The 12,428-nt window shown below is 44.1% G+C and overlaps 1 protein-coding gene across 3 annotated transcripts in view; it reads left to right on the top strand.

The window, feature by feature from the left end:
- Window positions 1–1,543: 1,543 nt before the first annotated feature.
- Window positions 1,544–12,428, top strand: part of zc3h11a (zinc finger CCCH-type containing 11A) — a 35,203-nt gene continuing 24,318 nt past the window's right edge. The window contains exons 1-7 of one of the 3 annotated variants that reach the window (XM_084316968.1): window positions 1,550–1,622; window positions 2,091–2,160; window positions 3,338–3,411; window positions 3,590–3,735; window positions 5,020–5,139; window positions 7,788–7,911; window positions 8,869–9,051. In XM_084316968.1, the coding sequence (XP_084173094.1) occupies window positions 3,682–3,735; window positions 5,020–5,139; window positions 7,788–7,911; window positions 8,869–9,051 (481 nt within the window). In that variant the 5' untranslated portion in view covers window positions 1,550–1,622; window positions 2,091–2,160; window positions 3,338–3,411; window positions 3,590–3,681. The other 2 variants (XM_084316969.1, XM_084316967.1) reach the window with 2 other exon arrangements.

The raw sequence follows: 12,428 nt of genomic DNA, 5'->3' as shown, positions 1-12,428 counted from the left end.
AATTCCAGGCCACGACCCTCTCTACAACCGCACGTCTCAACCAAGCTTGGTCAAGGGGGAGGGGCTAGGCCCAATGTAGAGTGACGTCCCTCGCCGCCAATCAGCACAGACGTACTTCGAGATACGTCCGTACTTTCCGCTAATCAGCGCGCGTCCTGTGGCTGCCACAGGATGCCAGTAACCTTGTTCCCAGCTTTATCTCGAGAGATAAAGCCTGGTAAAGCACTACGGCCGAAAGTGGGAATCAGGTAGGAAGTCCCGCCGCTGAAATCACAACACGGTGCTCATGAAAATGTATTCCCCCCAGAAACAACCTCGTTATCGCTTCCCTCGACAGGCTGACAGACCTGCTTGTTGTTTGTTTCGCTGGGGACTATAAACAGATCAGGGGGTGCCCGGAAACCGGAAAGCCTGTAGCCGGTATTTCTGTATTTCCGATTCACATTTTAGGAGGCATAGCTTTACCAGCCTAGGATGCCAGTGAGAGGATTTCCCGGCGCTGCAGCTGGACCCTATTGCAAGACCATAGATATATATAGAACACTAGATAGCTTACCCGCGCTGCCGGCCGCTTATTGCTTATTCCCAGAGGAAGAGTGCTGCCGAGTGCTTCCGCGTTTTCCCTGATTGGCTGCGACACGCCCCGCGGCAGCCGCAGAGCTTGCCGCGGAGCGGAGCGGCAGAGCTTGCGGCATTATGTAGCCGTAATCCCAGATGATTTTCATTCGACGCTTAGCTCAACTGGCAGCGCTGCGGTTAAGGTTAGGCATGGTTAAGGTTAAGGTTAGGCATTGTTTCAGAGTTGGTTAAGGTTAGAAGGGTTAAGTTTAGGCGCTGTTAAGGAGCTGGTTAAGGTTAGAGTTTGTCTTTCCGCTGGTTAAGGTTAGACAGCCTATTTCCGCGCTGCAGCTCTCTCGCGCTGCCGTGGTCACATGGGCGTCATGGCCGATCTGAGAAAACGCAGAAGCACGCGACGCACTCTTCCGCTGGGAATAAGCTACACGCCTGCCGGCCAATGGAGAGCGACGTCACTGAACCGCTGCCATCTTGCCCAGGTCAGCCTTGAGTGAGAGTGAGCTGCACAGAAAAAAATACTCATAACTCGCTGAAATATTGACGGATTTACAAACGGTTTGGTTTATTACAAGCATTATTAACGTGGCTATGATTCAAGCAAACATTTTTTATAAAAAAATGTATAAGTATGCAGTATCATAAATACATCTTTGATGTTTATAGCAAACCAACCCGTTTGTAAATCCGTCAATATTTCAGCGAGTTATGAGTATCTTTGTCTGCAGCTCACTCACTCTCACTCAAGGCTGACCTGGGCAAGATGGCGGCGGTTCAGTGACGCTGGTGACTCCGCCTTAAGCTATCTAGTGTTCTATATATATCTATGGCAACGACACCCTCAACTATTCTTCTTTCTTTCATTCTGGGGGAGGAGCTTCTCCTCGTGGGGGCGGTGGTGGCCAATAGTATCCAGCTTCTCGTGGTGGCGGAGTTGTGTTCCTTTTCTGAAATCGCCATTTTCTTTTATAGCTTGAGTGCGTAGGCAGTCAAGAAAACTGGACCGGGGTCTTTTCTACAAGATTTTAAAACTTTTTTATGTGATACTGGTAATTAATACGCTTTGTTTATTTAACTTCTGTATCATGTCCTTGCTCTTTAAAGTGGAGACTATATTTACTTTGTGTAACCCGTTAATGGCTTAATAACCTTGTAAAAGCTAGCCTAACGTTATTTTCGCCTCAGCGAAGGCCGCTTATTTTAGGCCTGAGCGAATTACTCCGATCTCTTTCATCTAACGTGCTTAACATGTGTTTATTTCTTGTCGATTATAGCTATTTACAACGTTAGCTTATGTAATTTCTAAGTTATGTTCGCTAACTTGAGTATAGAAAGTATAAGCAAATGGTTAACCTATCTTAACAGTTACTACTACTAGTGGTGGCTGGCGTCCATTTGCGAGCAGCGTCCTCCAACCTAGTATTGTTCTCACGATCACGGTAACTCATCTCTAGAATTGTTAGGAAGCGTTAATAATATTCTTGATGTCTGAATTTGACTTTGTACGTTACTTGCAGTATGAATATCTGTAAGAATAACCAACCTTTGGAGATGAAAATGCCTTTCGCCTAGAAAACGTTGATTCTGGTAATATTGCCTTCGTATGTTTTGTTATAACATTTGATTAAGCTTTGTGTTTGTCGACATATATCTATTGTTGGTGTGCGTTTAAATGTAATTTGACGTAAGGGGCAATATGCAGTTTTAAAGGCCAATAACTAAGTTAATATTAATATATAATACAATTTAATATTATCCAACCTGCCCTTTTGTACTGTTCGAATTGCCATTTTGTATAAGAATGTATATTTATATCCGTGTGGAAGTAGGATTTATTCCTTCTCCACATTGGCAGTGTGTAACGAGGGCCTTGATATGTAAAACAATATGTAGCGGACTTAGATCAAATCTGTCAAGCATTCCATATATTCACAATTCCGACTTTAAAACGTGAATAGCTAGATTTGATGGCAGTTGATATGCTATTATTACAATATGCTTCATCGAAGCGGCACTCCACGTAGTTCCATTTCTATTGGGACCAGGCAGTGTTTTACTTTTAAACCACATTCATGTCAGGGTTATAGCTTGTGTTTGATGATGGTGTACACTTGTGTGGGAAATTGTATTATTTGTGCACAAATGTCTGTCCTCTAACAGCCCTTTTCAGTTCCCTTTTGAGTGTTTCTATAGGTTTTAAAGCAGCTTCTCGGCCATTCCTGGGGATCTCTGGATGTGGATAGTTTGTCCCCAAGATAGTAGTCTCCCAGAAGACTTTTTTCCTTATTTTTTTGTATTTTTTTTTGTAATCCACGCCTGAATCCTCTAGAATTCCATTTTTGTATCCTTCTGACACACCCAAGCACCCCACCCAGCACACAACCCCCTACACCAAGTCCAGAAGAAGCTGAGGATTTTTCTCCACCAATCGGCCAGTTTATCCTTTTTTTCTCCCTCTTTTCTGCTTCACCTCCGGTAGTCTTCATGGATGCCGTTCAGAGAAGATATTTTTCTTCCCTGGCTATTATGTCCCCCCCTCACTTACTTATTTCTACCATTAGTTCCAGCCATTAATAAAAAATAATAAAAAAAAGAAAGAAAGAAAAAGATATGGACGCTCTTGCACCATCCATCAGTAATGCTTAGCAGTCTGGCGGAGATAAAGGTGTCTCAGAGGAGGGATGTCGTAGGACAGGACGACAAGTGTCTCTGGCCGACCTACCCTCCCTTTCCCTCTTATCTCATGGATCAAGTGTTCCTTCAGGACGTTTATATCGCCACGGAGACACCCAATCAGAAGTACACCCCAGAAGGGAGAGATCTTCTCAGCGGCCACAGGTGAATTTGCAACAAATCTATATCTGAAATATCTCTGGCCTTGTCGTGCTTCATCTACTTGCTGTGGCAGCTCACTGAAACCTGAGCACGCGGCCTCAGTCGTCAGGGACTGTGGCCTCTCAGCCAAGTGAAGGTGGCCCAAGCCATAGATGTGAACAGTCTGTCACTGTGTTGTCAGGGAGGGTCCTGCTTGCAGATAACCACCCGCTGAGCCGAAAGGTCACAATCACATCACCCCACCCGCAAGTCAAGAAGTAACCCAGCCTCAACATGACGAACAATGGTGACGACTGCTACTTCTTCTACTACTCCACCTGCTCTAAAGTAAGTCTTTGTTTACAAGTGTGACTCCCTCTGTGTGTAAATTTGTTCATAAGTTGAAGTACGGTGGCTTTGTGATTTGAGATGGGTCTTCTCCACATGAAAGATGGCATGAGATTTAATTTTATGGTGGTCTAGTGTTGATGAGCACTGAGTTGTTGGTTTGAGCCAAAGAGCCTGGCAGTCCCAAACTGTTGGCATTAGCCGTAACAACATTAGAATGCACTTGAGAAAATGACACTCAATGTCTATGTAATGGACGTCATAATTAATGTATTCCAATTGGGCATGGAGGGTGCTAGCCCCTTCCGTGACTGCGATGTGCAAGCCAGGGGCTTTTGAATACGCAGTCACTCGCAGCTCCATAGGAGCCAGGCTAATTTGGACCACCAAACACTGCTTAAAAGCTCGGGGTGGGTCCGAAATATATCCGATATAAATTTCAAAGGTACCCAGCGTTCAATTAGGGTTTCACACACACATACGCAGGGTTTGAAAGCTCGGAGTTGCTAATAAACATTTTAAATATTTTTTATAAAACGAGTGGTACTCACAGAGCGCAGTGATTGCTGGACGCACCAGGCATGTCACAAAAGCAGTAGAAGAAGAAGAAGCCATTTTGCCAAGGCTCGCTCTGAGAGTACCACTAGTTTTATAAAAATGATTTAAAATGTTTTATTAGCAATTCCGAGCTTTCAAACCCCGCCGTATGTGTGTGTGAAACCCTAATTGAACGCTGGGTACCTTATATATATATTTCAGACCCACCCCGAGCTTTTAAGCAGTGTTTGGTGTTCCGAATTAGCCTGGCTCCTATGGAGCTGCGAGTGACTGCATATTCAAAAGCCCCTGGCTTGCACATCGCAGTCACGGAAGGGGCTAGGAGGGTGCCACTCTCGCCTCAATAACAGAAATTCAAAGTCCATTTAGATCATCTTCTTGTTAAAAAAAATAACTCTTCTCAACAATATGTCATGAATTAGTTTGTGTGTATCATGGTATAGTTTAGGAGCTAAACTGTCCGTGTCATGGCAAGACCTTGAGCCTTGCTAATAGTAGTATAACTACGGTGTTACACCAATCTCCTTTAACTTCTGTTATGCTGACCCATTTCCTTGTATTAATATCAGTTTGAGCCAGACTGAGGGCGAGTGCTGAGCACTAGGTGCCTGTCAGTGACCATCTGTTACATAAGCATAGCTTGCAGAATTCACATGATGCAAACATTTTGTTGTTATAAAGTGCTGGTTTGGGTATAATTGACTAATTTAGTTTATTTTTCTGCAGGGAGACAGCTGCCCATTTAGACACTGTGAGGCAGCTTTGGGCAACGAGACTGTCTGCAGCCTCTGGCAGGAGGGACGCTGCTACAGAGTGGTCTGCAAGTTCCGCCACATGGAGAAAACGGTAAGCAACAGTTGTGATTGAAGGATCAAGAAAAGAGGGTTTTGAGAAGGGTAAATTTCCACAAACTGTGATGAATAGTTGTTGATTGCAGCTGTTCTCGGATATGTGCACAAAGTGGTACCGTACTTTTCGCACTATAAGCCGCAGCTAAATTGAATGATGTGTACATATATAAACCGCACTGGACTATAAGCCGCACAGAGGGGATTGTCGGGAAATAGATGGCTGTTTGAGGAAGCTCCCATTTATTAACATTTTTGTTTAAACAGGAACGATAGCCAGTTAGCAGCACCAGGTACAGTAGGTAGCAACGTTAGCTCTCATAACGTTAGCCAGTTAACAGCACCAGGTACAGTAAGTAGCAACGTTAGCTCTCATAACGATAGAGCCAGTTAGCAGCACCGGGTACAGTAGGTAGCAACGTTAGCCAGTTAGCAGCGCCGGGTACAGTAGGTACTAGGTAGCAACGTTAGCTCTCATAGCGTTAGCAGCGCCGGGTACATATAGGTAGCAACGTTAGCTCTCATAACGATAGAGCCAGTTAGCAGCACCGGGTACAGTAGGTAGCAACGTTAGCGCTCATAACGTTAGCCAGTTAGCAGCGCCGGGTACAGTAGGTAGCAACGTTAGCTCTTATAACGTTAGCCAGTTAGCAGCTCCGGGTACATTAGGTAGCAACGTTGGCTCTCATAACGTTAGCCAGTTAGCAGCGCCGGGTACAGTAGGTACCAACGTTAGCTCTCATAACATTAGCCAGTTAGTGCCGGGTACAGTAGGTACCAACGTTAGCTCTCATAACGTTAGCCAGTTAGAAGCTCCGGGTACAGTAGGTACCAACGTTGGCTCTCATAACGTTAGCCAGTTAGCAGCGCCGGGTACAGTAGGTACCAACGTTGGCTCTCATAACGTTAGCCAGTTAGCAGCGCCGGGTACAGTAGGTACCAACGTTAGCTCTCATAACGTTAGCCAGTTAGCAGCTCCCAGTTAGCAGCTCCGGGTACAGTAGGTAGCAACGTTAGCCAGTTAGCAGCTCCGGGTACAGTAGGTAGCAACGTTAGCCAGTTAGCAGCGCCGGGTACAGTAGGTAGGCAGCATGTTGAAAGAGGAGCTCTGAGCTGCTCATACACTAGCCTCTTGCCGTAATGGTTTGTTGACGTGCACTGCTGCAGCAGATTTAGGAGTCTGATCTGACGGTCACAGAGCTGAGGGAGCGCGCCCAGTTAGCTGTAAAAATCCATAGATTAGCCGCACCGTATCTAACCATATCTAATTTTATGTGTATGTTTATGTGTATGTTAAGGGCGTCTACGTGGCGCAGTGGGCAAGGCGCTCGCAATGAATGCTGGAGACTAGGCTCGAACAGGATGCCTCCTGTTTGAGCCCCGCTCTCCACATTGCTTTCAGTTTAGCTGGTCGTCCACAGTAATACACATTGGCCGTATTACGGGGAGGGAAACTGAAGGGTGGGTATTGGGCGTTGTGGACAGCGACTCCTACAGGTCGGTTGGTGCGCCTGCTCAGTAGAATCAAGAAGCGACGGGGGCGGGGCCCTCCAAAGCCCAGACCCCCGACGCTGAAAGATCGAGCCTCGCAGGTGAAAAAAAGATGCGACGGCTGTTACCTCGAGTATCGGAGGGGACTCGTGCTATGTATGACTTAGTCCACATTGCAGCTGGCTTGTGGGAGGCAAGAAACAACGTTCAAAGACAGGGGAGGGTTGAATTGGACGATATGAAAATTGGGATGGGAGAAAAATAGAAAATGGGAGAAAAAGTGGATACAAAAAATGTTTATGTTTAAAAAAAATATATATAAAAAAAAAGATTAGCCGCACCGTTATATAAGCCGCAGGGTCGAAAAATGGGGGGGAAAGCCGCTGCTTATAGTCCGAAAAGTACGGTAGTTTTCTTCATTTGTGTCACCTGGGTGGCCAAAACCCAGCTATTCGCTACTCAAAAGTTGAGCTGTACTGTAGTCAGTTTTTTGGAGCGGAGGTTTCCAACAGACATACAATCGCAGGCTGGAAGCGTGCCCCACGCGCATTTTCACAGAAAAAGATACAATAATATCTGCATTATTACCACACATGATAGATGTTGTTCAACCAGCTAATGTGTATCTCTCCCAATACAAATAAACCATACTATACTTTTTCAGGAGCACAGTCACACTGATTTCATCATTCTAAAATGTATTCTAATTGGATAATAACTGCTTATACATGCAAAATGGACAATAGAACACTGGAACTGGAAATCTTTCAAAAAAATCTTCAAACAGGGACTGACTTCGCATATAGACTAGGCATTTACAGCTGTTCCAATGTAAATCCGTGCGCTTCCGCCCGCTCTGAAAGTCTGACTCGGTGTGGACGGCCACGCGAGCTGTTTTCGCACGAAAAAGCGAGTGCACCTGGTGAGGTCCTGGCGTGAGACCCCTCTCCTAAACCTGTGTCAGGGCCATCATCCCTGCCCCTGAATCTGTCGGGAGGAACATTATTTATTTAATTTGATCATTCCACAAAGTCTGGCAGTTAATCAATCAGGCCTGGATAACATCTAAGCGTCTTTGTAAATGGAGGTAATGACATCATCGCACCACATACTCTACTTGTTTCAACATGCTTTCTCTTTACCTCTTATCCACAGAAAAACAGGAAGGAAGAAGCCTGTTACTGGGAGCACCAGTCAGCTGGCTGTCAGAAGCCCCACTGTGCTTTCTACCATGAAAAAGCCCGCTTCATAGATGGAATCTACGTTCCTGCCAATAAAGGTGTGTGTTTAAAGTAGTTTCAAGTTCAAGTTTCTTTAATAGTTGTCATACAGAAGTACAGAATACTTTTATACAAAATGCTTCTTACTGTTACGCTCCAGAGACTGCTAGACAAGATAAGTATGAAATAAAATAGTATAGCATGTAATAGAAGTAAAAATAGAAGTCAGTGTTCAGTATAGACATATGTACAATGTTCGATGCAGAATAGAAGTAACTGAGTTACCATACAATATACTATGCAATGTACTAATATACAATACTATATAGTGCAAAGCAGAAATGGGATGAGGTACAATTTAGGTACAATTTACAGTAAGGTGTACGAGTTGTAGTGCAAATCCTTTACAAATAAATATAAAGTGTGTTTAGGTGATCTAAAGTGTGGAGAGTGGGTGCTGCAGTGTGTTTGTTTAAAGTGAGTGTGTGGATGTGTGTGCTGTGTGCGTTTGATGGTTGTTGTATAGTGTTTATTGTTCGTTGAGCAGCCTGATGGCCTGGGGATAGAAGCTTCTTCTGAGTCTTTCTGTGCTCGCCATGAGACTCCGGTATCGCTTGCCTGACCGCAGCAGTTAAAAGAGGCAGTGGTTTGGGTGGCTGGAGTCCTTGATGATTCTCTTAGCCTTACCCCTGCACCGCTTGTTGTAAATGTTCTGGAGGGTGGGAAGCCCCACTCCAATTGTGCGTTCGGCTGAACGTGCCACTCTGTAGTCTGCTACGGTCTTGTGCGGTGCTATTCCCAAGTATGAGGGTCTAACATGCCTCTGTCAAAAATTCTGAAAATCAAGCCCTGCTTTTGATTTCTGATGTGTCACATGTGGCTGTTGGTGTAATATTTTGATATTGAGAACACTGTCTTAACCTGGTATTGCCCCATATTTGTAAAAAAAAAAAAAAATTCCAACTATTTAATTGTAATCTGTATTTGAAGGGAAATAACCATTTCTTTACCCTCAGGTCTGCCCAGGAATGAGGAGCCACCTCACGAAGAACCAGCCCTTCCTCCCCCTGCCCCTCTCCCCACTGCAGCCAACCCCCAGCTCAGAGGGGTAATCAAGGCAGAAACACAGGAGAGTGTTCCCAGCCCTACCCACCCGCCAGTGGTTATCAACCCAGCAGACGACGATGAGGATGAAGATGGTAAGAATGAAATCAACTCTGTCCTGGGACTAGCCCCTTTTGTGACTGTGATTCACAGAGTGAAACCACAGTCACTTCCTAGCAGGGGAGGAAACTAACTTTTTGGCTTACCAGCCAACTGGCGAGTATATGATTTTTTTTTACCAGCCAAACTGATTTTTTACCAGCCATAAATAAATCGCTAATTGTGATAATTACTTCTTTGTATGTCTTCGTCTAAATAGATTTTCAATCATAGTAATAATCACACCGTGTCTTTACTCTTTAAAATATTTATTACCATAAAACATTAAGTGTCTCTACTCTTCACAATATTAGCATAAAACATATATTAATCACACCGTCTCTACTCTTCAAAATATTAGGATATCACATATTAACATGAAAGAGGGAACTATTCTGGACTGGGTTGGGCTGAACTGGGCAGTGAAAGATGCTGGACTGGGTTGGGCAGGGAAAGTTGGGCTGGTCTAGGTTGGACTGGGCTGGGCAGTGAAAGAACCAAGCATTTCACTGTTATGTAATAGCTAAATAAAACAACTTGAACTTGACTTGTTACATTTGCACTCTGGTTGGATGCCAAACGTATTCTGGTTGTACTGTACTTGTGCTGTATGATGACAATACATTGGAATCGAATCTCATGTCAACGCTAGGGGTTCAGCAGGTGTATTCTGAATGACAAGTATGACAACATCACCGTTGTGAAGGGCATATGGGCGAGTGGTGATATGGGGGGAAACCAGGTAATTCGGTAATAATAAAATGTCACTCGGCTGCATTTAAGCAAAGCCGCTCAGTATAGTCGTCCACTATGTTGAACGTGCGTTATGGTAGCTTGTTACATGCTAGGTAGCTAGCCGGCTAATGCTGGTTGACTTGAGTGAGTGGAATCGTTAGCCTCACGCCCACTTGTCATTCTCATCCGACTCGAAGGAGACTCGTTGCGTGCTGTTCGCCCCCATGTCAGGCCGCACTGATATCCGAAAGCGGCGACTCTACATGCAATTATTTTCATCCACTGATGTGTTTTTGTCTAAGTTTGTCTACGTTGTCAAGCCGGTGACAGGAGTCTGTAGGGCCGCACGCCGTGGTCTGTCCACTTCCCCTAGATGGGCGACATCTTCTAGAAAACGAGTGTTCATTGGAGGAGCTTATGGATTATTATGAGGCGCAAATGGGAGGAATCATAAGGGAGTCAGAGTTCGGCTTGTGCCAGTGAGTGAATCAGCAGATTGCAGAATGATTTTTTTTGTTTTGTTTTGTTTACTACTCGCCAGTGTGGCGAGTGCTCTTCATGAATCACTCGCCAAACATAAATAATACTCTCATTTGGCGAGTAAAATGGCCTAATTTCCTCCCCTGCTTCCTAGCCCATAGCAAACCAACGTATGTTGACCATGAAGGACTGGTTCTGCCCGAACCGTTCGTTATACAAGTATCGCATAGAAATCTCAAAGGTACTCTCAGTTGCACGAGGGTTTCGGACAAAAATACGTGATGGTTTGAAAGCTCAGCATTGCTAATAAACATTTAAAATATTTTTTATAAACTGGTCAACACTGCTCAAAACGGCATTATTTCCGTATTTGGCTGCCTGGTGCGCCTGCGCTGTGATCACAGCTCATGTGCATCATGCACCCAACGCCGGAAATAATGCAGTGTTGACCAGTTTATAAAAAATATTTAAAATGTTTATTAGCAATGCCGAGCTTTCAAACCATCACGTATTTTTGTCCGAAACCCTCGTGCAACTGAGTACCGTTGAAATTTCTTGTATAACGAACGGTTCGGGCAGAACCAGTCCTTCATGGTCAACATACGTTGGTTTGCTATGGGCTAGGAAGTGACTGTGGTTTCACTCTGTGAATCACAGTCATGAAAGGGGCTATCCTGGGACTAACTTCCCCCCCCAAATTTTTTTTAGCATCTGGGTTGATTGTTTGTAAAAAATCATGCCTCCTTGGGGAGAATTTATGTGAAAACAGTCTCCATTTGCCCTGCTCCTTAACTCCTTATCAAGGTAGCTATAGGTTAAAGGGACCTAAGGGGAACCTTTATTTATTCTCGAAAGGACAATTGAGGTCACCCTCATTTTCAATGTTGTCGAGACTTAGACATTTTAATGCATACATTTTTTACAATATAATAATAATAATAATACATATTAATAACTCATATAGCACTTTTCATACATGGAGGCAATTGCAGGCATAAGGAGAGGTATAAATGTAGTGCAACGTAAACATGCAGACATAAGAATAGGCATAAAATAAGTACAATGTTGCTCGAAGGCATGTGAACCCCCCCCCGGAAACAGCCAGTCCCCCAAACACCCCATACATCAATTCCCACCACATTCCCATCCAAGACACCCCAGGCACCAGCCGTAAGCCAATAATCCCACAATATGGCACTCCTGTATTGTCTCTTAAATTACTTGCATAAAGTGTCTTTGAGCATTTGGAAAAGTGCTATATAAATCCGTTGTATTATTATTATTTACTCCACTGTCCTTCGAGATGACCTTGAAGTGCTCAATTATAATAACACTCTGCTAGAGCTGCCGCGGTATTGATGTTTTCCTTACCGCACACATTTGCAAAATATTTCCTACCGCCGCGGTTATTACCACACGCAAAAAAAAAGAAAAAAAAAAGTTTGAAATGCATTTTTTTTTTAGTAGTAGTCTACTCTTTATAGCATATAGCCTGCCTCTAGTCTAAATGTCTATCTTTAGAGGATGACTTTGCAGCATGAATATTGTTTGGGATTCGGCAAGCACGCATTAGTTATTGAAAGTGAACCCTCTGGTCGTGCGCAGTTCACTCGGTGTCGCGGGCAGGGGTGGTTACCCCTAACCCCCCCGACCCTTTCTTATTATTATTACTATAAAGTTACTACTTTATAATAAAGGCATTCGTTTTGTGGCATTAACATTATATAGTTATACGTTCAATAACATCAGCGTATTTACCGGACCATTAGCAAGGCAAGCAATACTCTATTCATATCTCAGTTCCTTTCTTTGCTCAGAGCGTGCTGAGTTGTCCCATTCTGCGGTCTGTTAATAAAGTTTTCAATCAGACAAGTGTATAGAACGAAGGGCTTTTATTATAACATTCGTTGCAGACAGTAAAATCATTATGTCTCGTTTAGTACTCCTGAAGAGCGATGGTAGTCCACTCCGGCGGAGAGTTAAAGCTAACGTTATTAGCCGTGTTGTGATGAGCTGACATTCAGGACGTAAAAAACGTGTGACGCGTCTCTCTTCTGACCAATCAGTGGTCTGCAATGTTTCACGTGACTTTTCTGTTACCCAATAGGGTCGCTTGGAACCTCGATAGACGAGTAGGGTATATCGGCAGAGCCGCAAG

Source organism: Notolepis coatsorum (assembly GCF_963971535.1).
Source record: "Notolepis coatsorum genome assembly, chromosome: 6".
Taxonomy (NCBI): domain Eukaryota; kingdom Metazoa; phylum Chordata; class Actinopteri; order Aulopiformes; family Paralepididae; genus Notolepis; species Notolepis coatsorum.
Note: the sequence above shows the minus strand (reverse complement) of the source record. Positions and strands in the feature narration are given on the sequence as shown.